Source organism: Zingiber officinale, chromosome 7A (genome assembly GCF_018446385.1).
Source record: "Zingiber officinale cultivar Zhangliang chromosome 7A, Zo_v1.1, whole genome shotgun sequence".
Taxonomy (NCBI): Eukaryota; Viridiplantae; Streptophyta; class Magnoliopsida; order Zingiberales; family Zingiberaceae; genus Zingiber; species Zingiber officinale.
In genome coordinates, this window is record NC_055998.1 from 8949216 (window position 1) to 8970942 (window position 21727).

A 21727-nucleotide genomic window follows, 5' to 3' on the forward strand; every position below is an offset into this window, starting at 1 on the left:
AAGACGATTTATTACTTGTGCCCACTGTTTTGGAAGAGTTATGTAAGCCATTCAATGCAATTGAAGACGATATATTAAGGTGCTTTAAGGCGTATCGTACATCATGAAGATGAAGTTTAATGCTAAACAAATAGCCTTCTAAGATTGACAACGAAAATGGTCGCATGGCAACAAAAGTTTATGCAGAAAAGCTAGAAGACTTCCCGGTTCATCCAATTTCAGCTACCTACTCGATGTCCCCACAGCCCGTCTTCTGCGGCCCACCGGACGCCGGCCAAGCCGGAGCCGCAAGATTTGATTGGCGTGCGGGAATTCCGGCAAACCTAACAGTCGAGTTCGCACCTGATCGTGGCCGAATGGCCCAAATAACAAAAGTGGGGGCATATATAGGGAAAGAGCAATATTGAAGGGGTTTTTTGGGAAATTGGAAAGGAGAAAAAGGCATGTGCTCTGTGCAGGGTGCGGTTCGCTTATAGAGCTCTCGTTTCTTCCCTTCTTCCCTCGTTTTGATTTATTATTTAACCCCTGTTTTTCTTCGGTAGATTATCTTCGCTTTGTCTTCGCCTTCTCTGTCTTGCCGTCCTCGCGCTATAAACCCTAGTCAAAACCTCACTCGATCCTTTGTTCGTCTCAAATCCGAGCGGGAATCTTTCAGATCTTTGGGGGAAAGAAGGTGATTCTCTAGCCTTTTCATTGTGCGTGAAATTGTGGGTCTCTGTACGTCAGATCTGTGGTTCAGAGTGATGAATCTGCCGCCCGTTGCTCGCCGGAGAGGCGGCCCGGCGGCTCTTGACGCCGCGGTCAAGTTCTCCGAGCACACCACTTCCATCAGGAAGACGGTTCCGGCGGTAGGAGGAAGTAGACGCCGGAGGAGGGTCGTCCGCATCCACTGTACCGACGCGGACGCCACTGACTCCTCCAGCAACGAGGAGGATAGAGTCCTCGCGCCTCCCCGTCGCCGGGTTAAGAGGCACGTCCAGGAGATCGGGATCGAGGCGGCCGTTCGGCCCCTCCCGCGCCGCTCGCCGCCGCCCCCCAAGCTCCTGCGAGAGACGGCGACGGATGGGCCAGGACAGAAGAGATTCCGCGGAGTCCGAAGGCGGCCATGGGGCCGCTGGGCGGCGGAGATCCGCGACCCTTCTCGGGGGAAACGGCTCTGGCTCGGGACCTTCGACACGGCGGAGGAAGCCGCCGCTGTGTACGACGATGCCGCCGTCAAGCTCAGAGGCGGCAAGGCCGTGACCAACTTCCCCTGCAACAAAGTTATCCCCGCCTCTGCCGACAGCAGCAACTCCTCCACCCCTCGGGATGACTCCTCCTACGACAATCCCTTCTCCTCCCCTACCTCCGTCCTCCGCTACGGTTCCGACCCCACGCCCTTCGACTTCCTCAGCTTCGGAGACGTCGACGCCTTCGGCCTCAGCGTCGATCCTCCACTCCACTTTCCAGAGCTCTACCTCCCGGGCGGGGAGGCGGCGGACGAAGAGTTCGCCGAGTTCGATGCTGACGACTTTCGATTCTTCGAGCTGTTACCGCCTCAAATGACGATACTGCCTTTGTCTTGAGATCTTTTTTCGCCGGTCAAAACGAGAGCGTTAAAATTAAAATTAAAATTTGTTATATACTTAAATTATTGAGCTTTAAAATTGTGAGATAATTCCAATAGTAAAGGAATGAGAGTGAAGGTGTGAAAAGTAGAGCGAGCTGTGTTTATTATTAGTATGTGATGAACAGTCAAAGGGAGTAGAGAAACTTTCCTTGGATTGCACGGCTTGGCGTGGAAAGTTCGAATATTCATATTTAATTCCACAACTCCCTTTTTAAAAAAGAGATACTGTCGTCAAAGATCGAGCTACGTGTACGGTCAGACACCGTCCCAGGGCATAAAATATTATCCTGGTCGGGCGTGGCCGTTATGGGTCTGCAAATCAGGACCGTTAACGTAGTCAGTGCTTGCGACGAACGCTTCAGATCGCGGAGGCAGGGAGGAGGTGGGTCCGGCGGCGGCTGAGCTCTTCGTGTCGCACGTCAGCCCGCCTCACCCGCCGCGATCTGTCTGTCCCCACAATGACAAAACTGCCCTCGCGAATTTTATTTTTCCCCGACCTCGGCCTCGTCGACGTGGACAGGGGAGTGTGTGTGTGGCGGAGAAGACATCTCACCGTGATGCACGCGCAGCCGTCCGATCATTCGGCCAAGGTGATGGGCTGCTCCCCACTCAATTTCTTTTTGGGCAACGTGCGTAAAATCTGATTGGTCGACGTCAAGGTGGGCAAATAAATTAGATTTGAGTGCGATCTGTAATTCTTCAATGGAAATTTAGACTGAACCGGCTCCCTTAGCCGGATAGCCACTCTATAAACGGCGGCCTCCACTGCAAAAAGCGGCCGCATAATTCCCATGAGGTCGTCGGGTTCAGTGCGGGAGTGTTCTTCCACTTGGAGTTGGGGAAGAAAAGTGCAAGTTGAATTATACAATCACATGACTTTGAATGCAAGAGAGCAGCGAATTAAAAAAAAAAATTGTCTTTTTGTAGAATTATTATCAATATAAACTTGATTAATTGATCTCTCTGTAAATGTCGCAATTTGGAAAGATCTTTACCAATTTCACCTTTCTCTATATCCTTTCAAGTTCTGAAAGCGACTGGTGCTCAATCCGTGGCCACGCAAGATAATTAAAATATCTGTTCGTATTTTTTTATCTAAATTTCACAGAAACTTTTAATTCTGACCAGTTAAATCATATTGGATATATTTAATCAAATTGAATTGACTCGATCAGCTGATTGAAGGTCGTTTTCTTCAGTGGGGTGGTCATAGAAGCAACCTGATGATGAATTGTTTGGAAAACTGGGAGAATCATGGTTCATGGACACGAAGATACATACTAACAAATTCCGTTTCATGTCTTGGCATGTGAGTTTGACAGGGAGTGAGCAGGTGCAGTGTGTTACAGACAAAACGCACATCGTGGGGGGAAAAAATCCATGCAGATAATGGAGGAGTTTGGCTGTCACTACTACTGCACGAGTTCGAACTCGAAGAAGAAAAAGAGGAATTCCCAACGTTGACTGAGACGATGTTGGATGATCATGAACGAGGGAGGGACGATTGATGGCCGTCTCACCTTTCCCAGACATTTTCCATTTAGTTGGGTTCTTGGCATCGAGTGCATCTCTCTTGGTTAGAGATCAAGAGAGAGCAGATAACCTCTGGTAATTACAGGTTGGAGGGGAGAATTTCAACGTCCTCTTCCTGTTGACTAGAAGCAAGTGAGATGGATGTTGTTCTTTGCAACCACTGGAGGACGATATGCAAGTAATAAAGTCTCTTGATAGTTATATATAGACATGCAGTGACATTTTTTGCCTGTCTTGTTTTATAGTCACTTGATAGTTGCATCATAAGTGTTGAGGAAAGAGTACTTCCTTTAAGGAGACTAAATAAAGGAATCAAATTTAATTTCTACACCTTGCTTGCTTTGGCCAAAAAACTAAGACAAGATTTTATTCCAATCTTGAGAATGAATTGATCATTCATCGAGTTGCCAGTCTTCATGGGGAGAAGAAAAGGTAAGAAATCATTCAAAAATACCTATTTGAACGAGTTAGAATCTGATGAGATCTTAAGAGGTTATAGTAAAGACAGCAGACAAACAGCTTGAAGAGCATTTTTATAAACAAAGTTCAAGAAAGATAACCCGGACTGTAATGTTGATAACCAAATTAACCAAAACAAATGTTGGAATAGAAACTGTAGTAGCCAAGCATTTTAGTTCCATACTAGTCTTTCAGCTGAGAAGACTAGGCTTCTGAAGGAAAGGAGCAGGCCTCACGTAAGTAAAACCTGCAAATTCATTCTGCCCGGCCACTGGGCTGGCAACCGGTGAATCCAACACTGGCATGCTTGTCCACCGCTTGTCAAAATTCGCAATGCAAGTTTTTCCAGCAACATTTGGCCGGAAGCAAGGCTGGATCTCACGATTCTCCAGCTTCCTCCAATTAATTGACTTGAACCATTTGTGGCTCTTTATCTCATTGCTGCCAGTAGGACCACTGCCGAGGCGCTTGCTTGCTTCCTTCTGGAACAACTGATAGGAGAAAGAAAACGGCTTGTGAACTTTTACACTGAATGGCATGTGAGATAGACAAGGAATCAAATTTGAATTTACAAAGAAATGCTGCAAACTTACGCCTTTGAGCAAAGAATGAGCTTCACTGGACAAGTAAGCTGGCAACTTAATCTTCTCTTTCATTATCTTCTGCTGCATTTTTTCTCTGTTGCTACTGATAAAAGGCGGCTGCAAATGTAATTGGTCATATTAGAATCACTATAGGAAGATACAATAATAGATGTGAAGATATGTTTTTTATATGTAGGCTGAGAATCAAAGTCGGATCAATGGATGAGCCATTTTCTGTACATCTGAACCAAATGTTTAGCGATTCCTATACACTAAAATTTCGAATTATATATTTTAAGCATAGGCCAGTTTCTAACAATGATCATTATAAAACAACTTTAGTCATTTTCTGTGCATTAAAATTCGTACATAAGTAGAAAATTAATTTTAAAAATTAAAAGTCTAAATCAGTATAAAGCAATTTTTAGAAACCAATTTTTCTGGTTCAGTGAATGGAGAAAATCACAAACCTTCCCAGTAAGCATCTCAAATAACAAAATTCCAACACTCCACCAGTCAGCAGCTTTATCATGGCCTTTTCCGAGTGCAATCTCAGGTGCCATATACTCCAGCGTCCCACAGAGGGAGTTTGATCTAGTATTTTCATCAAACTCCTTTGCCAAACCAAAGTCAGTTAACATGGCCTGAGGAAGTTTTACAGAACTGAAGTCATTCTCGGAAACAATGGAGATAAGACGTAAAAAAAAAAGGTAACAATGATTCTCACATGACCATCCGCATCCAGGAGAATGTTCTCAGGTTTGAGGTCCCTGTGCATTATACCATTTGCATGAAGATGACTAACAGCAGATACTATTTCAGCAGCATATATGCGAGCAAGAACCTCTCTGATAATGTAGTTAAAACTAAGTTCACATAATGTTCATTTGAATATTTCATAAAGAGAACAGAAATAACATATGTTCACCTGAACAAGCCATGATTATAGAGCTGAAAGAATAGATGCCCCCCATTTACAAAGTCTAGAACAAGGTATAACCGGTACTTTGTCTGCAAAGATCAAATGAACACATATGATTAAAATGTCCAAAATTCCATAATAGCACATATTCAATCAAAAGGAACAACATTGTTCTGTTCGCCCATACTTTTAACTTGAGTGGATATAAAGCTGCTTGAATAAAACCTAGTAGTTTACTATTATTTTTTAAAAAATTTATCACTGAGTAATGTTAAATAGAATTGAATAAAGTGAATAACAAAGAATCAAGTATTATCTCCAACTTCACTAGGATGGTATTACCCTGATAATAATAGAAACATTTAATAAACATCAATCATATTTTGTGTTTGTGTTGAGTAGTCAGGAACAATGCAAACAATTTATTTAGAGATACGAACATAGAGAACAAAACATTGAAAAAATGCTATATGAACATAGAGAACAACTAACTGTAGCTTCAATAGGTGATAAAACTGAGAGAAAATTGATTACAACTCTATAGTTAGACAAGTAAAATTAACTACATGATATCAAACAAAACACTGGTATCATAATAAGAAATGATTTACTGGAATGAATATTACTAGTGATGTAAATTACAATGTTATCATCCCCAATTTATTGGGCTTTGTGAGATGCTGTTATTAAGTTGGCAAACAACAAAGAACTTGTTTCATGATTGAGTTCAGTTTAAAGTGTGATAGGTTCCAAGTAACTTACAGATTTCAAAATGTTTTAGTAAGAGAACATTGATATAGCATCTTGAACAGGGAAGTACATAGAAGTACTAAATCAGAGTTTGTCATGTTGACTGAACAGTGTATTTGCAATATCTTTAGCTTAAGATATTGTAAATATACTACACTTGGATATTACAGGTGCATATGAAGGCATCTTTATTCAGTTGAGGCCAAGAAATTTCATTTTTAATTGCTTAATTATTTGATGAAGATAGCACACCTGGAATGAGTACCTAAGTTGGACTACAAAAGGATGGTCAACTTTGGTCAGTATATCTCGCTCAGATTTCATGTACTCAGCATGATTTTTTTCCATGACGCTGTCTTTCCGCATTACTTTCATTGCATAGATTTCAGAAGTACCTTTCTTTCTCACCTGAAACACTTTCCCGAATGCCCCTTTCCCAACAAGCTTCAAAACCTCAAAATCATCAAGTCCAATGCCCTCACATTTCTCAGATATGGTTTCATGCTTATCTCTGATGCAGATTGGTGAATCATGATCACCTGCCTCCCTGGTTGTACACTCCAAAAGTTCCAAGGAGCTGTCAGTCTCATGAATTGTGAGCTTTCTAAGCTGCAACGATTTGCTAACTGGGGTTGAAGGACCCACTAGCGAATGTGATCGCTTGAGAATAACTATCGGGTCGCCATAAACTGTCTCACTTACTGATTCAGTTGAATTATCAGAAATGGGAACATGTAAGTTAACAGAGGCATGAACCGGGGCAGGACCAAACACATCAGAAAAATCAAATTCTAAGTTTTCGGAGGCCACTGCATCAGGAGGGCCTGTTGGAAGAAGTATCTCCATCTTTAAGTTCTTGCGAACATGGGCCTTGGTTGCACTACGTATCTCAGAGAAAACCATTTTTGGATTGCTAAACTGATCAGATAGTTTTTCTTTCTTTTAAGCTAAATCAGGCTGTCTCTGTTGGCCCCTAAGATAACTGATGAAGAAGGATTCCTAACAATGGCCTTGAATAGTTGGAAGTCCACGTAAACAATAGGAAAGCCAAGGAACCCTGGCAGTGAGCAAAGCAGGAGCCCAGAGCAGCAATTGTTTCCCAATGTACAGGAAACGGAAGGTACCACTATATTTCTTGAATTCATGAAGACCAAGTTGCCTAGAGCTGTACAAAAAAAAAAAAAAAAAGATACAGCAATCAAAAATAGAGAATCATTTTACATGAAAATTAGACTTCCATGGATGAAACATATGGCAGAAAAAAAATAAAATTCCACACTGTAAAATAGACGCAGGATAAACAGTTATTTCCCCTTGAAGTGTTAAGAACAGTAGAATTAGATCGCCTTCTACAAAAGAATTGTCTGGCATTTTGTAACCCATACATGAAAGTATCAAAGGTCTCTAAATAAATAATAACATAATCCATCACCAATAAGACTGCAACAGTGTAAGTACGACTAAGGTCCATATACCCAGAAGGACCTAATAGTTCACTCTCAGAACCTAAATTTAATGAGAAGCTGATATTTGATTTGAGAAAGCATCAAAATAGATGAAGGCACCCAATAACAATCGCGATGGCTGAGCCAGAAAAACAAAGAGATAAGAAAACTAATATCCTTATTTTGTTTTCCTAAGTTGTCAGATAGCTAATCAGACACGCCTCTTTCAGATAGATGCCAAACACAAGATAATATCAATGGCAGATCCTAAGAAGTTCCTTCCAGCAGGCGTAAGACCTCTCCCCTTCCCCAACATCAGCACCAAGACATCACATTCCCCCTTCTTTCCCACTTGAAAGCCAAGATGCATGTTTGCGAGTGTATTCCAAGAAATCAGATTGGAGGAAAGCTTATCACCAGTAAAAAAAAAAACGATTTTTGCATGAAAATTATCTTGAACTCCTAGTATAGTAACAAAACCATCAACCGATCTAGAGCAGTGAACACAAATTAGAAGAAAAATAATTGAAACACCCAACTTTCTTACATCTATGCCAAAAAAAATAAAAGGAATTAATTTTTCTTTCGAAACAGCAAACGTAGCGCTGTTTCAAGTACATTCATCGTAACAAGACAAATATGCAAACTAAAATACGAGTAAAAGAATTGCAATCCAGCATTCCAATGCTAACCCTAATTGTAAGGAAAACCAAGAATACCACGAACAAACGGCAACAGAAAGAGATGAGTAAAGGAAAGGAGAAAAGCATTCGCAAACCTTGCGAGGCGGAGCGATTGATTGGCTCACGGGAAACCGCTGCGGGCGATCAATTGTCGATCTCCGAAGTTCCTTTATATTTATTTCACTTTAATAATGAAGCCAAGCGGGCCGCATCATTGACTGAGCGGTTTAATAGCATGCGGATGTGCGCAAACCTTGCCGGAAAGTGGTACTAAGATTATTTGCAACCTAAAAGAATTGGAAGGAATAAGAAAGTTGCATCGTGAGAATATCGATAAAATAATACGTCAATAACAGATTTTAAAATTATTACATAGAATTATTACATTATATAAAATTATCTATATATATATATATATATATATATATATATATATATATATATATATATATATATATATATATATATATATATATATATATATAGAGTTTTGATCTCCTGCTCGCTTGCACAGTACGTGATTATGCGCGCGCAGGAGATTGCTCAGTTTTTTTTTTATTTTTTAGATTTTTTTAATATTTTAAATTTAAAAAATCAATTAAAAAATTTAACATTTCCTTATATAAATTTTTAATACCTTAATATATCCCCTTAACATATTACAATACTCAATAAATACTTAAATTAATTTTATTTTAATTTTTTTTTAAAACCAAACACTATAACTTAATTGGAAAGCTTAAACCCCAGAGGTAAAATCTAAAAAAAAAATAGCTTTAACACTATAACCAAAGTCTGAACCCTAGAAATAAACTCTTAAAAAAATATTTTATATTTTATTTTTTTCAATTATTTTTTAATTCATAAACAAATAATTAAAAAAAACAAAAACAATTAAAAAAAACTCATATACAGTGTTGAATCCTGCGCGCGCGCACAGTCGCGCACTGTGCGGCGCGCAGGATATCAACACTATATATATATATACACTTTGTACGCGACCATGTGCGACGGTCATAAGTGACGTTGTCAGTTCGGTTTTCCTACAAATAAAATATTTCTTTTATTCTCTCTCCCCTTCGGGCCTTTGGTCAAAATTTCAGCGGCGGAAATTACCCAAATTAAAATTAAAATCTCTCTCCCCGTCTTCTCCCACTCTCGCTGCCTCCGTCTCCGTCGTCTGACCGACCTCACAAGCCGTCGGGAAAGTTTAATATTAAAATCTCTCCCTCGCCGCTCTCTCTCTCTCTCCCTTGCTCCCTCCGTCTCCGACGTCCGACATCCGGCCGACCTCGCGCTCCCACCAGGAAAGTTTAATATTAAAATCTCCCTCGTCGCTCGCTCTCCCCCTCGCTTGCTCCCTCCTTCAACCTCCTCCGTCGAAACTTGTCCCTCGCACTCTCGTCGGGAAGATTTCTCCGACGTCTTCAATCGCACAACTGCTATGAGATCCTACCACCTCACTCCATTTTAAATTGTTAATCCACACCGCTATAGACTACAAAAATTGATCTATAAAAGGAATATTTTATTTGTACGGAAACCGAGTCGGTAACGTCACGTCTGCGCATCGCTCACGGTCGTGCACAAAACGTCGCCCAACATATCAAATATATATATATATATATATATATATATATACAATCAGGCCCGCCCCTGGAGGAGGGCAATCCTGGGCGATGACCTTGAGCCTATATTTTGAGGGGGGCCAAAATTTTTTTTTAAATATTATGTTTAATAAATAGTGGAGGAATGAAAAAGATTTAGGGCAAATTCCTTCTGCCGCCTGCGACTGCGATGGAAAGAAAACTCGCCACAGGCCTGCAGCACTCACCGCGGCCCGCGACGCCACCTCCCGCCTGCACGCTGCACCTGCGCCTACGACCTACGACTCTACGAGAAAGAGGACTCAAGATATGTCTTCTCCTCCCTTTCTATTTGAAAATATTAGAGATTTGGAGGTCCCTATCGCAATCTCTTCTTCTTTAGCTCACGGGCATGGCGTCGGTTCTTCAACGACTATTTCTATGATTTCGCATCTTTGTCACTTCTCAAGATTTTTTTATCATTATTTTTGTATCCAAACTTCCAAAGAGATGAATGATGATAAATACATCCCATGGAAATTTATTAGAATTAGAATTTGAGTTTTGTTTTTCTTTACTCACAGGCTCCCATCACTGTGCTTCCCTTCCTCGCTGTCGGAAAACGCTCGTCCTGCTCGCTTCCCTCTGAATTCTGAAACTGTGAAACATCTGGTGTTTCAATGCATAGTTTAGGTATGCTAACTTACCCTAGTTTCAATGGTTTCTATTGGCATTGGGCCATGGAAGTGAAAAATGAAAATGGAAGGATTTTTATTTCTTTTATTTTGCTAAGTAATAGTCTATTCTCATGTTTGAAGCATTGAGTCGGTGAGATCCACCGTCAATTCTCTAAATCAAATACTAATTTTTCATTCTTTTCTCATTCCTCACTCCCATACCATCCAACCAAGCTCCCCTAAATTTCTGACAAAAACAGAATAATTTTAAATTGTTGTATCTATGCTATTTGTATAGAACTGTTGTGCCTAAGTGCTAGCTGAACTTGCAATGAAGGGACGATAAATTAAGATGCAAGGATTACGAGTTTTCATACCTAAATTTTCTATCTAGGAGAGATGAAGGACAGGCTCCCATTTCCATATGAATTATTTTTTTTTGCTTGCCTAATTAAGAGACTCAATAAATCAAGAAATATGTTGATTAACTGCCATAGTCCCCGAGGACATTTGAAAACAGACCATCAAAATATTTAGAAATGAGATAATTCTTTCCTGAACAAATTCATAAACCAATCTTGGCATTCTATTCATATATTGCAAAAGGAGGATTGTCTATTTTCTAATTCATGATAAAATGGTGTACTAGATTCTCTTTTATCCTCAAAGGAGAAGGTAGACTACTAGACTAGAATGCTATTAGAGGATTGTCTATTTTCTAATTCATGATAAAATGATGTACTTATTGGATATTTACGTTTGTAAGAGTTTCTGATGGAAAGTTCTAACTTGCACAAAAATTCAAACATTGTTAGGTTAGCCAAGTATATCTACTAACAGAAAATGCATTATCTACTAACAGATAAACAAGCATAATAGTTTAATAAAGATGTTTCAAGTTTTATAGATTTACATTGATCTCTGATTCAAGATACAAACAATGTACTCTCTTGCTTGTATATACACTGGTTGTAATCTTCAGCTTCTTAACTGATAAATTGGTATAACATTTAAAGCTGCTATAAATAGTTTAATTAAATTATTTTATGTTTCTTAATAAAAATACCATATAATATTTTTTTAAAAGATAATAAAAATAAAAGACACTTTAACTTTTGTTTTGGCCATCATTTATTTGAAAAAACTATTTCACGTGCCTTTAGACCGACACATTGATGTGATGTATTAAAAATCATTGGCGTGTCTGGTTGTAGAACTACTGAACTAGGTTATCCTAATTCCTACCTACACTAGTAGTAGTATGGTTATAATTCTTGCTTAAAGATGATTGTGTTCCTTTTGATAAACACTATCAGGACTATAACATCCTGAGTTTCCATTGTTGTATTGTATTTGTTGACAGCAAATTGTTGTTGAAGAATGCACTGTCTCGATAAAAGAACCTATTTTGGTGGAGAGAGTTTGTTTTAAGAAACTCTTGGTTGTTCAAGAAACCTCTAAAATACTTACTCTGCTTGATCTTATGCGCTTGAACTTGTGTTATAATTAGTATTATTGTTTCTTTAAGTATCATAATTTTACTAATTAGTTTTAATTTGATAATGATTTAATTTTCTTTTAACAAGTGTTGTCTGATGAGGTGTTTAACTTAACGACCTAGGACATTTCTATTAATATTGAAAACTATCATATTCCAGGTGCTATTATTCCTTTACTAGTGAAATAATTTGAATTATCTATTTTTTTTGTAATTGTTGTGGTTTTATACATTATAATATGTTGCCTAAAAAATATCTTTCTGGATATGAGAAAAGGAAAAAAAGAAAAAAAATAGAACAATTGACTGAATCACAAAGAGACGCTATTAATAAATTCTTTATTAAAAGTTCTCATGGAAATCCACAAAATTCAACTATGACTGTGAATGGTGTAGATGAGTGTAATGAGATTCACGATGATAATGAAGAAAGGAAAATTTTGAGTGAGCATGAAAATATTTTCAATAGGGTAGATAATGAGAATATTGACATTGATGAACAATTTATTTCTTCACTTGATATATATGATCCAAGAAATTGGGATAATCTTGATAACAATGCACATGATATTTTAATTGAAAAAGGGCCTATAAGAGAAATGAATATTGTATATCCTTTGGACGACACTTCTAGGCATTTTTCTTGTACTCATTATTCTAGACATTTAAGTAATGGAGAAATAAGAAATCGAAAGTGGTTGGTTTACAGTAAATATGTGGATAAAGTTTATTGCTTTTGTTGCAAGTTGTTTAAATCTGAAAACAATAGAAGTTCACTAGCAAAGGATGAATTTAGAGATTGGAAACATCTTAGTGAATGACTTAAAGAACATGAAAACACTATTGAACATATAACTAACATGAACACTTGGAATGAATTAAAAATGCGATTAGATAAAAATCTAACAATTGATAAAGACCTACAACGAAAAATTTTCAAAGAAAAAGAGCGTTGGAGACAAGTTATAACAAGAATAATAGCAACTGTAAAATGTCTTTCTAAACGTTGTTTGACTTTTCGAGGATCTAATGAAAAACTTTATCAAGACAATAATGGAAATTTTTTGGGGTTGATTGAAATGATTGCTAAATTTGATTATGTGATGCAAGATCATATTAGACGTATTCAAAGTATGAAATTCATTATCATTACCTAGGTCATAAAATTCAAAATGAGTTGATTTCTATTTTAGCTAATAATGTTAAAAGTGTTATCATTAATAAAATTAAAGAAGCAAAATATTTTTCAATAATTCTTGATTGTACCCCAGATATAAGTCATCAAGAACAAATGACTTTTATAGTACGATGTGTTAATATGTCAGGTAATAAAGTGAAAATAGAAGAGTACTTTTTAGAGTTTCTAAAAGTAGATGATACATCATGTTTATGACTTTTTAATGAATTACAAAATGTGTTAAAATCACTTGATCTTAGTATTGAAAATATTAGAGGTCAAGGTTATGATAATGGTTCCAATATGAAAGGAAAACACCAAGGAGTTCAAAAGAGGTTACTTGAAATAAATCCAAGAGCGTTGTATATGTCATGTGCTTGTCATAGTCTTAATCTAACTCTTAGTGATATGTCACATTCTTGTGTTAAAGTTATTTTTTTTTGGAGTAGTCCAACGCATATATACATTATTTTCAAGTTCTCCTAAGAGATGGAAAATTTTGCTTAATAATGTGAAGGGATTAACTGTCAAATCGTTGTCGAATACTCGTTGGGAAAGTCATATTAAAAGTGTTCAAGCTATTAGATTTCAAATTGTGAAAGTGAGAGCAACTTTACTTGAATTAAATAATATTTGTGATGATGCAAAGTCAATAAGTGAAGTTGAAAGTTTAGCTAATTCAATCGAAAATTTTGAATTTTTACTTGATATGGTCATTTGGTATGATATCTTATTTGCTATAAACATGGTGAGTAAGAAATTACAATCAAAATCTATGTGCATTGACTCTGCCATGAAACAATTAGAAGGTGTAATCTTATTTTTTGAAAAGTATAGGAATGATGGTTATGCTGCAAGTTTGACTATTGCTAAGAGTCTTGCATTAGATATGAATATAGAGCCAATATTTACAACAAAGCGCCGTATTTTTAGAAAAAGATAATTTAATGAAAGAGAAGATGATGAAGTTTCATTATCATTAGAAGAGTCTTTTAGAATTAATTATTTTATTGTTGTTGTGGGCATGACAATTGCTTCTTTAAAATGTAGATTTGAGCAAATGAAAACCTTTGAAAATATATTTGGCTTTTTATTTGATTTAAAAACATTAAGAACTTTGAATGATGATGAATTAAGAAAATATTATGTCAATTTAAAATTTACTCTAACTCATAACAACTCATCAGATGTTGAGTTAGATGATTTATTTACCGAATTAAAAATATTACAAACGACTTTACCAAATATGATAATGTCTACAATTGATATTTTTAAATTTGTTCAAAGTGTAGATTGTTATCCAAATGTTGCAATTGCTTATAGAATTTTATTGACTATGCCTATTACAGTAGCATCGGCTTAAAGGAGTTTTTCAAAATTAAAATTATTAAAAATATATATGAGATCATCTGTCTCAAAGAAAGATTAAATGGATTGACAATTTTATGTATTGAGAAAGATATCTTAGAAATTCTAGAAACTGATAATATTATAGAAGATTTTGCAAATAAAAATATTAGAAGAAGTTATTGTAGATAAATTATGTATTATTAGAAATTTATTTGGGATCTTATTTTATTATTTCACTCAGGGCCTCTTCGGTCGAAGGACCGGGTGCATACAATTATATATATATATATATATATACACACACGACTACGACTAAGTATACTTACAAATGAAAAGATTCAAATAAAAAATTTTATGATCAACAAACAAAAATTGTTAATGGATTTAACATCCAAGTTTATATTTTCATCCTTGATCCGTCGGCTTATCTAATCCGTTGAAATAACCAAATAAATGGATGACACATGGACTCGATGGATCACCGTCGCGTGGACGCACGTGTTTTGTACATGAGTAACTTGATAGAGATTGAAAGAGGCGGCGCCGATTATGCGTTCCAGCATTTCAAGACCGGATTTTGCATCCGAAATTAATAGCCCATTTTGACGAATATTTATTATATTTATTTTTATTTTTGATAAACTCACGGCAACAAATAAAACACACCCCATAATAATAGCGTAGGAGCAGAGCTTTCGCATCGGCTAAGAATCAACCTAGACTTATCTTTCTGTATAAAATCATCTGCACTAGTCTTGTAATATCCTGTAATATATCGTAACTTAAATTTAAATTTTAGATCTTTTATTTATCTAACTATTATACCATTATTTTTTCGGGATTATCTAATAATTAATACATGAGATGATGATATTATGAGATCTTATATTCGAATCTTGACATGGTCGAGATAAATATCTTCTTCATGCGCCAATTAATATTTTAAACACTAGTAGTCATTCGTGATTTATCTTTTCTGTGTTAGCTCTGGGATGATTTGACAAGAACACTAAGAGCGAACGTAATCACCTTTTATCATGACTTGATTCAACTAATTTACAATCTTATTTCTAGTTAAATGATAGTGAATTGAGATTATCACTAAAAAAATGATTTTAGTAAAAAAATTTTGACAGTGAAAAAAAATCATCACAAATATAAATTAGCTAAAAAAATAAATCGCTCGTAATCCATTGATGTGGTTATAAAAGAGGGCCTACTAAGTGTGAGTCAAAGAATGAAGAGAGCAGCCGATGTGGAGGTCAAAGTTAAGGAGGTCAACGTCAGAGAACCAACGGGCTCATCAAAGGGGGTTAAGCGGAGCTCTCCTACAGTGGTCGATCGACGCGTAAAGCTTCCGACCAGCAAAGGATTGGTCCAAGCAGAGCGCCCGTACATCTAAGGTCATGAGATGCTCGTCACGAAGTAGAGGACCGTTGGGACGACCAAAGCGTTAGTCCGGTCGGGCAGAAACAAGCTATCGAGTCAGATCGTTGCGGGGAAGTCTAACAGAGTGAAGGTGTCCCTAGATGAGTTGCTTCCCTGTTCGGTCGATCAGCGGTATCACTGAAGTATCTCTAGATATTTTTTTAGGAGATAGTGCTATTAACACGAGGCATGGTCAATAGACGACTTGTACGATGAAAGCTTCTATTGTCTTGTCGGAGATATGCATGCCCTGTTAAAGTATAGTGTTAGAGACACTTTCCTAACAAGCTCTTTCATAAGATAAATTGAAGAAGGTGCCCACGACAAATTAGAGAATGTGCCCACGACTAATTGGAGAATGTGCCCACACCTCGAGGAACATGCACGTCGCCCACTAGGGCACTATATAAAAGGGGGTCCACACACCGGCAGAGGTACGCATTATCCACCATTCACGCCTGTGTCTACTGTTGCTTCATCTTTTTCCTCTTATCGGTGACTGACTTGAGCGTCGAAGGGCTAACACTGAAGACCCCTTCCCTTGCTCGGCACTAATGTTTCTTGTGTTGTAGAACGAAGCAAGAGTCTACATCTAGTCAATGTAACAGTCACATCCCCAGCTTGTCATCTCCACAATTTTCGGATATGATCATATGTTGGAACCGTAAGGTTGTTTTGGTGTGATCAACAAGTTAAGTTAGGTTCTGTCGGTTTTTAACCTTGTGACTAAGTGTGTAGGAGTTTAGGAACACAGGTAGTCGAGCGGAAGACGCAGCTGGCGAGAAGGACGACACGCGATGCATCCAAGGGACGAGCAGCTGTGGAAGAGTACACCGACGGATGAGAAGGAAGCGTGCGGTGGTTCCGAGGGACGAGAAGCCGAAGCGGAAGACTGCTCGGGGAGCAAGAGACGCATCTAGCGAGAAGGTCGGCACGAGTGCGACCGAGGGACGAAGACTGCGAATGAGTACGCTGGCATACGAGAAGGAAGCATGCGACGATTCCGAGGGACGAGAAGCCGGAGCAGAAGCCTGCTCGAGAAGGCCGAAAGTTGGGTTCGGGTGAGCCCTATTCCGACTGGCAGAGATCACCCAAGCGAGGGGAAGACTCGGACTGAGGTGAACGGAGCCAGAGCAAAAGACCTGGGCTGAAAAAGTCAACGAGGTTGACTTTACCACCCGGGGCGCCCGGAACCCTTCCGGGCGCCCAGACCGAAAGTATATCCAGATCTCGGTCAAACCGAGATCTGTGCATTGGGGATAAAGTTTTATCCCCTTCAGGGCGCCCGAAACACTTCGGAGCACCCTGACTAAGACTATAAATACAGCATTGGTCCAGAAACTTCAAATCAACTCAAGCAATTCATTTCCAACACTTGTACACTTCATTTCTAGATTAGCTTCTTTGTTTTTGCGCTTCACTGTTGTAAGAGTCTTCTCCGCCTGAAGGAGTATTTAGTGCTACACTTTCCTTGGATTAACAACCTCCCCGGTTGTAACCAAGTAAAAATCCTCTTGCCTCTTCTTTCTGTTCTGTTTAGCTAATTTACTTTATGCAAGTGTTAGTTTAAGAAAAGTCGAGAAGGGTTTTGTTTCATTATTTTTCATACTATTCAACCCCCCTTCTAGCTGGCCGCCGCGGTCTAAAAAGTGGTATCAGAGCCAAGACGCTTTAGGAGGACTAACCGTCGAACGAAGCAACGAAATAATCGTCGGACCAAGCATCTACCCGCTGAAGTTCGAAGGGGAATTCGCTAATTGGAAAAAGCGAATGCAAGTATTTTTTAAGACTGATTTCGATTTATTATTAATTATGGAATTTGGTTTTACAGTACCAGAAGACAAAGAAAAGTACCAATGGACGAAAAAGGAGCAGGCCGACTACGTAGCAAATGACAAGGCAGAATTCCATCTACTAAGTGCTCTCCCGCTACAAGAAGTCAACCGGATCGACAACTACGACTCCGCGAAGGAACTTTGGGAGAAGTTCCTTGAGCTGCACGAAGGAACGCCCGAAGCCAAGCTCGCAAAACGAGATTTACTCCGTAACCAGCTCACCAGTTTGCGACTTGGGGAAGACGAGACAGTTGCACATCTGCACTCAAGAATTAAGGAAATCATCACTGGATTCTCGAATCTCGGAGAAAAGGTAAGTAACCGAGATTCGCTAAGGTGTTGGTTAGTCCTAGGAAAATGTACCGGTTCCACTGTACAAAAATTTTGTATAAGTGTCGAACCTTTCCTTAAATAATATATTATGTTCTTTAGAAGTTAAATTAGGAATCGCAGACGGAACTTAACATCATTGATTCCAAATTTAACTTATCCGTTCTTAATGGTTTAGATTTAAATCGTAAGCGGAACTTAACACTATTGATTCAAATCCACCTATGTTATTAATTCCATTAAATATTAATTTCCAAAATTGGCTTCCAAGACTGCATGACGAGGCACATGGCCTTCTTGGATATGGGAGCAACCACCACCGCCTAGACAAAGCCTTTTAAGGAAAGCTAATATTTAATTTCCTTAAATAACTCTAGCTTAACCAAAAAGAATAATCAAATCACAAATTCAAAAACAAAGAAAACACAAACTCGAAAAACTAATTCGAAAAACTAGATCTAATGCCTCTTGTGTTTGGAATTCTTACAAAAAGAAATAACTAGCATGATGCGGAAAACAATTGCTAATTATACCTTCTCTTTGTAAACTAATGACCTCGAGATATTCTATCGTATTCCTCGCCTCGCCTTGGACGTCGTGTGGGCGACGATCCTCCAAGATGAACACCACCCAAAAGTTTCCTTCCTCTTCCTCTAAAATCTGGCCACCACCACCACTAAGGAGAAGAGAGCAAAGGGAAAGGGAGAAGAAGAAGGGGTCGACCACACCAAGATCTCCAAGCAAGAGAATAAGAGTTGTGTCTCATGAAGCCTCCTCACCTCTTCTTTTATAATACTTGCCCAAGGCAAATAAGGGAAGAATTTTTACAAAAATTAAAATCTTCCTCTAGTTTTTCCTTTTCCCTTTTTATTTTCTTTTTCTTTTCTCTTGATTGAATCAATCACCAAATCAATTGGATCATGATTTTTTTTTTATTTTCTTTTTGGCCGGCCACCTTGCTTGGGCACCAAGCAAGGTTGGCCGGTCCCCATAAGAGGAAAGAAATATAATAATTTTTTATAAAATTCTACAAGAAGAAATCCTCTTATAAAATTTTACAAGCTCTCTTCTAATTTCCTAAAGTAGGAGTTAAAAAAAGGAAAGTTCTAAAAATTAAAATCATGTTTTAAAATTTAAAACTTCTCTTATAAAATTTCCTTTTTTAACATGGTGATAGAAAATTTAAATTTTAAAACTTATCTTCCTTTTTTTCTTAAACCATGAGGATGGTTAAAAAAAGAAAATTTTAAAACCTTTTAAACTTTCTTTTAAAACATGTGGTCCAATTCAAATAAGGAAAGTTTTAAAAATTTAAAATCTCTCTTTTAAAACTTGTAGTTTTCTATAAAGAGAAGATTTTAAAAAAATTCAAAACACCCCTCCTTGTTTGAATTATTGTGGTCGGCCCCTACATGCTTGGGCACCAAGCAAAGGGTCGACCCCTATAGAAGAGGATGTGGCCGGCCCTTGCTTGGTCACCAAGCATTGGATCGACCCCCTTCTTGGACACCAAGATGGACTTATATTTGGATGGACTTGAGGTTATAATGAGGCTATGACAGGGACGTAGGGGAGAAATTGGTTTTGGCCTTCCAATGAGCTTGAGTATCCCGTGTTCGCCCCGAACACACAACTCAAGTTCATCAATAATAACTCATTCCACTAGAGAGTTATTATTGCACTACCGCACCAATCCCAAATTACATTATGGGCTCCTTCTTATCATGAGTGTGTTAGTCTCCCTGTGTTTAAGATAACGAATATCCACTAATTAAGTAAGTTACTGACAACTCACTCAATTAATATCTAGCTCCAAGAGTAGTACCACTCAACCTCATTGTCATGTCGGACTAAGTCCACCTGCAGGGTTTAACATGGCAATCCTTATGAGCTCCTCTTGGGGGCATTCTCAACCTAGATTACTAGGACACAGATTCCTTCTATAATCAATAACACACACTATAAGTAATATTATTTCCCAACTTATCGGGCATATTGATTTATCGAGCTAAACCTCACCCTTTGATAAGTCAAAGAAATAAATATTAAATATATGTGCTTGTTATTATATTAGGATTAAGAGCACACACTTCCATAATAACTAAGGTCTAGTTCTTTTATTAAGTCAGTACAAAAAGAACTTACCTAAAATGGTCATACTCAATACACTTAGAGTGTACCAGTGTAATTTATTAATCAAGATAAACTAATACTTAATTACACTACAACTATTTCGATGGTTTGTTCCTTTCCATCTTAGTCGTGAGCAACTGTTTATAATTTATAAAGAACCGACAACATGATATTCTGTGTGTGCTACCACACACCATGTTGTCTACTATATAAATTAATTGAACAATTACATTTAACAAATAAATGTAGATATTGACCAATTTGATTCTTTTATTTCAAAAATAAATGTTTACAAAAGCTAGGCTTTTAGTATACACTCTAACATAAGGTACGCCCTCAATTTATTTCCTAGAAATACAAAATGGGCATCACTAGTAGATGTCTTTTATATTTCGAAAGATTTAGAAAAAATTACATTAGAAGAATTCGTTTCCACATTTGAAGTGCATGAATCAAGATGTGCAGGTACGAAGGAGCCCAAGCACAACATCACCCTCAAAGTATCGAGAGACGAACCTGAGTCAGAGTCCTCTCTCGACGACGAGGAAATGGTAATGATGGTAAGGCGATTCAAGAAGTTATGTAATTTTAGAAAAATTAACCATCCGCAGGGTAGAAAGAAAAGGGCGATCCGCTGCTACCACTACAATGAAGAAGGGCATGTCAAGGACAACTGCCCCAAGCTAAGGAATAAGGACACGGATAAAGGTAAGAAGCCTGTTCAAAAACGCAAGGCATTAAAAGAGACGTGGGACGATACGTTGTCCAAATCGGAAGTCGAAGCCTTCTCCGGACTTGCACTAATGGCAAGTCATCAAGACGACGACTGCAAGTCAAGCTCTTCCGAAATGAGCATCGATGAAGGGGGAGCCACGTCGGAAGATAGCAGCAATTCAGGGGGAGAAACGGATAACGAGATCAACAAGGTAAGGCAGGTACAATCTCTTCCTCCCGATAAACTATTTAAGTTTATTAAATTGTTAATTAAGGATTGTTGTAAATTAGAAAAATAAATTAAGAATTTAAAAATAATATTAGCTAAATCTTGTCTAATAGAAGAATTCGACATAATTAAATTAGAAAATAAAAAATTAAAAGTAGAAAATGATAATTTAAAAGTATAAGTAAATAACTTGAAACCCCATGCATGCTCATCTAATACCAATGTTAGAAACTTTAACAATTTAAATTGACATTTTAGATATCATAAGGGACAAATTAGAAATATTTCAAAGAAATATGTCCCTAAGAAATTCTTGTAGAATCGAAAAGAATTTAGATATCTCCACAATGGCATGATATTGTCCACTTTGGACCTAGGCCCTCATGACTTTGCTCTTGGACTCTCCCCAAAAGGCCTCATGTCAATGGAGATATCTTTTCTCTTATAAACCCATGATATTTCCCATGTGTTTTCAATGTGGGACTATGTTTGCAACCTTGCAAACCCAACAATCCCCCCTCAAACAAAGGACCACAGGCTTTCCACGTCTGATATGTTGGTTGCTACTCGGAATATCGTACCGGTTCCCCTGTATAAAATTTTGTACAAGTCCTCAACCTTTCCTAACAACCTATTGTGTTCTTTAGAAATTAAATATAGAATCGTAAACAGAACTTAACATTATTGATTCCAAATTTAACTTATCTGTTCTTAGAGGTTTAGACTTGAATCGCAAACAATACTTAACATTATTGATCCAAATCCACCCATGTTACAAATTCGAT

General features: G+C 37.8%; 2 protein-coding genes across 2 annotated transcripts; one reads left to right on the plus strand and one right to left on the minus strand.

The window, feature by feature from the left end:
- Positions 1–180: 180 nt before the first annotated feature.
- On the plus strand, positions 181–1768 carry LOC122000934 (pathogenesis-related genes transcriptional activator PTI6-like). The gene has a single exon (XM_042555440.1). It carries the CDS (start codon positions 744–746, stop codon positions 1563–1565), a length of 822 nt encoding a protein of 273 aa, XP_042411374.1. The 5' UTR covers positions 181–743; the 3' UTR covers positions 1566–1768.
- A 1852-nt stretch (positions 1769–3620) lies between these two features.
- Positions 3621–8264, minus strand: LOC122000936 (serine/threonine-protein kinase AtPK2/AtPK19-like). The gene is made up of 7 exons (XM_042555442.1): positions 8081–8264; positions 6110–7022; positions 5114–5196; positions 4913–5033; positions 4656–4829; positions 4195–4302; positions 3621–4092 (listed from the first exon to the last, which is right to left on the minus strand). The coding sequence occupies exons 2-7, from the start codon at positions 6758–6760 to the stop codon at positions 3793–3795; spliced, it is 1437 nt and encodes a 478-aa protein (XP_042411376.1). The 5' UTR covers positions 6761–7022; positions 8081–8264; the 3' UTR covers positions 3621–3792.
- Between the last annotated feature and the right edge of the window lie 13463 nt (positions 8265–21727).

Bases quoted from the DNA above. Each gene is read 5' to 3' on its own strand.
- LOC122000934 (XM_042555440.1), top strand. From the start codon at position 744: ATGAATCTGCCGCCCGTTGCTCGCCGGAGAGGCGGCCCGGCGGCTCTT.
- LOC122000936 (XM_042555442.1), bottom strand. From the start codon at position 6,760: ATGGTTTTCTCTGAGATACGTAGTGCAACCAAGGCCCATGTTCGCAAG. The intron at 5,197-6,109 runs GTGTGCTATCTT...TGATCTTTGCAG, and splicing joins AACTTAGGTACTCATTCCAG to ACAAAGTACCGGTTATACCT. The intron at 4,303-4,655 runs GTTTGTGATTTT...TTACATTTGCAG, and splicing joins TTGAGATGCTTACTGGGAAG to CCGCCTTTTATCAGTAGCAA.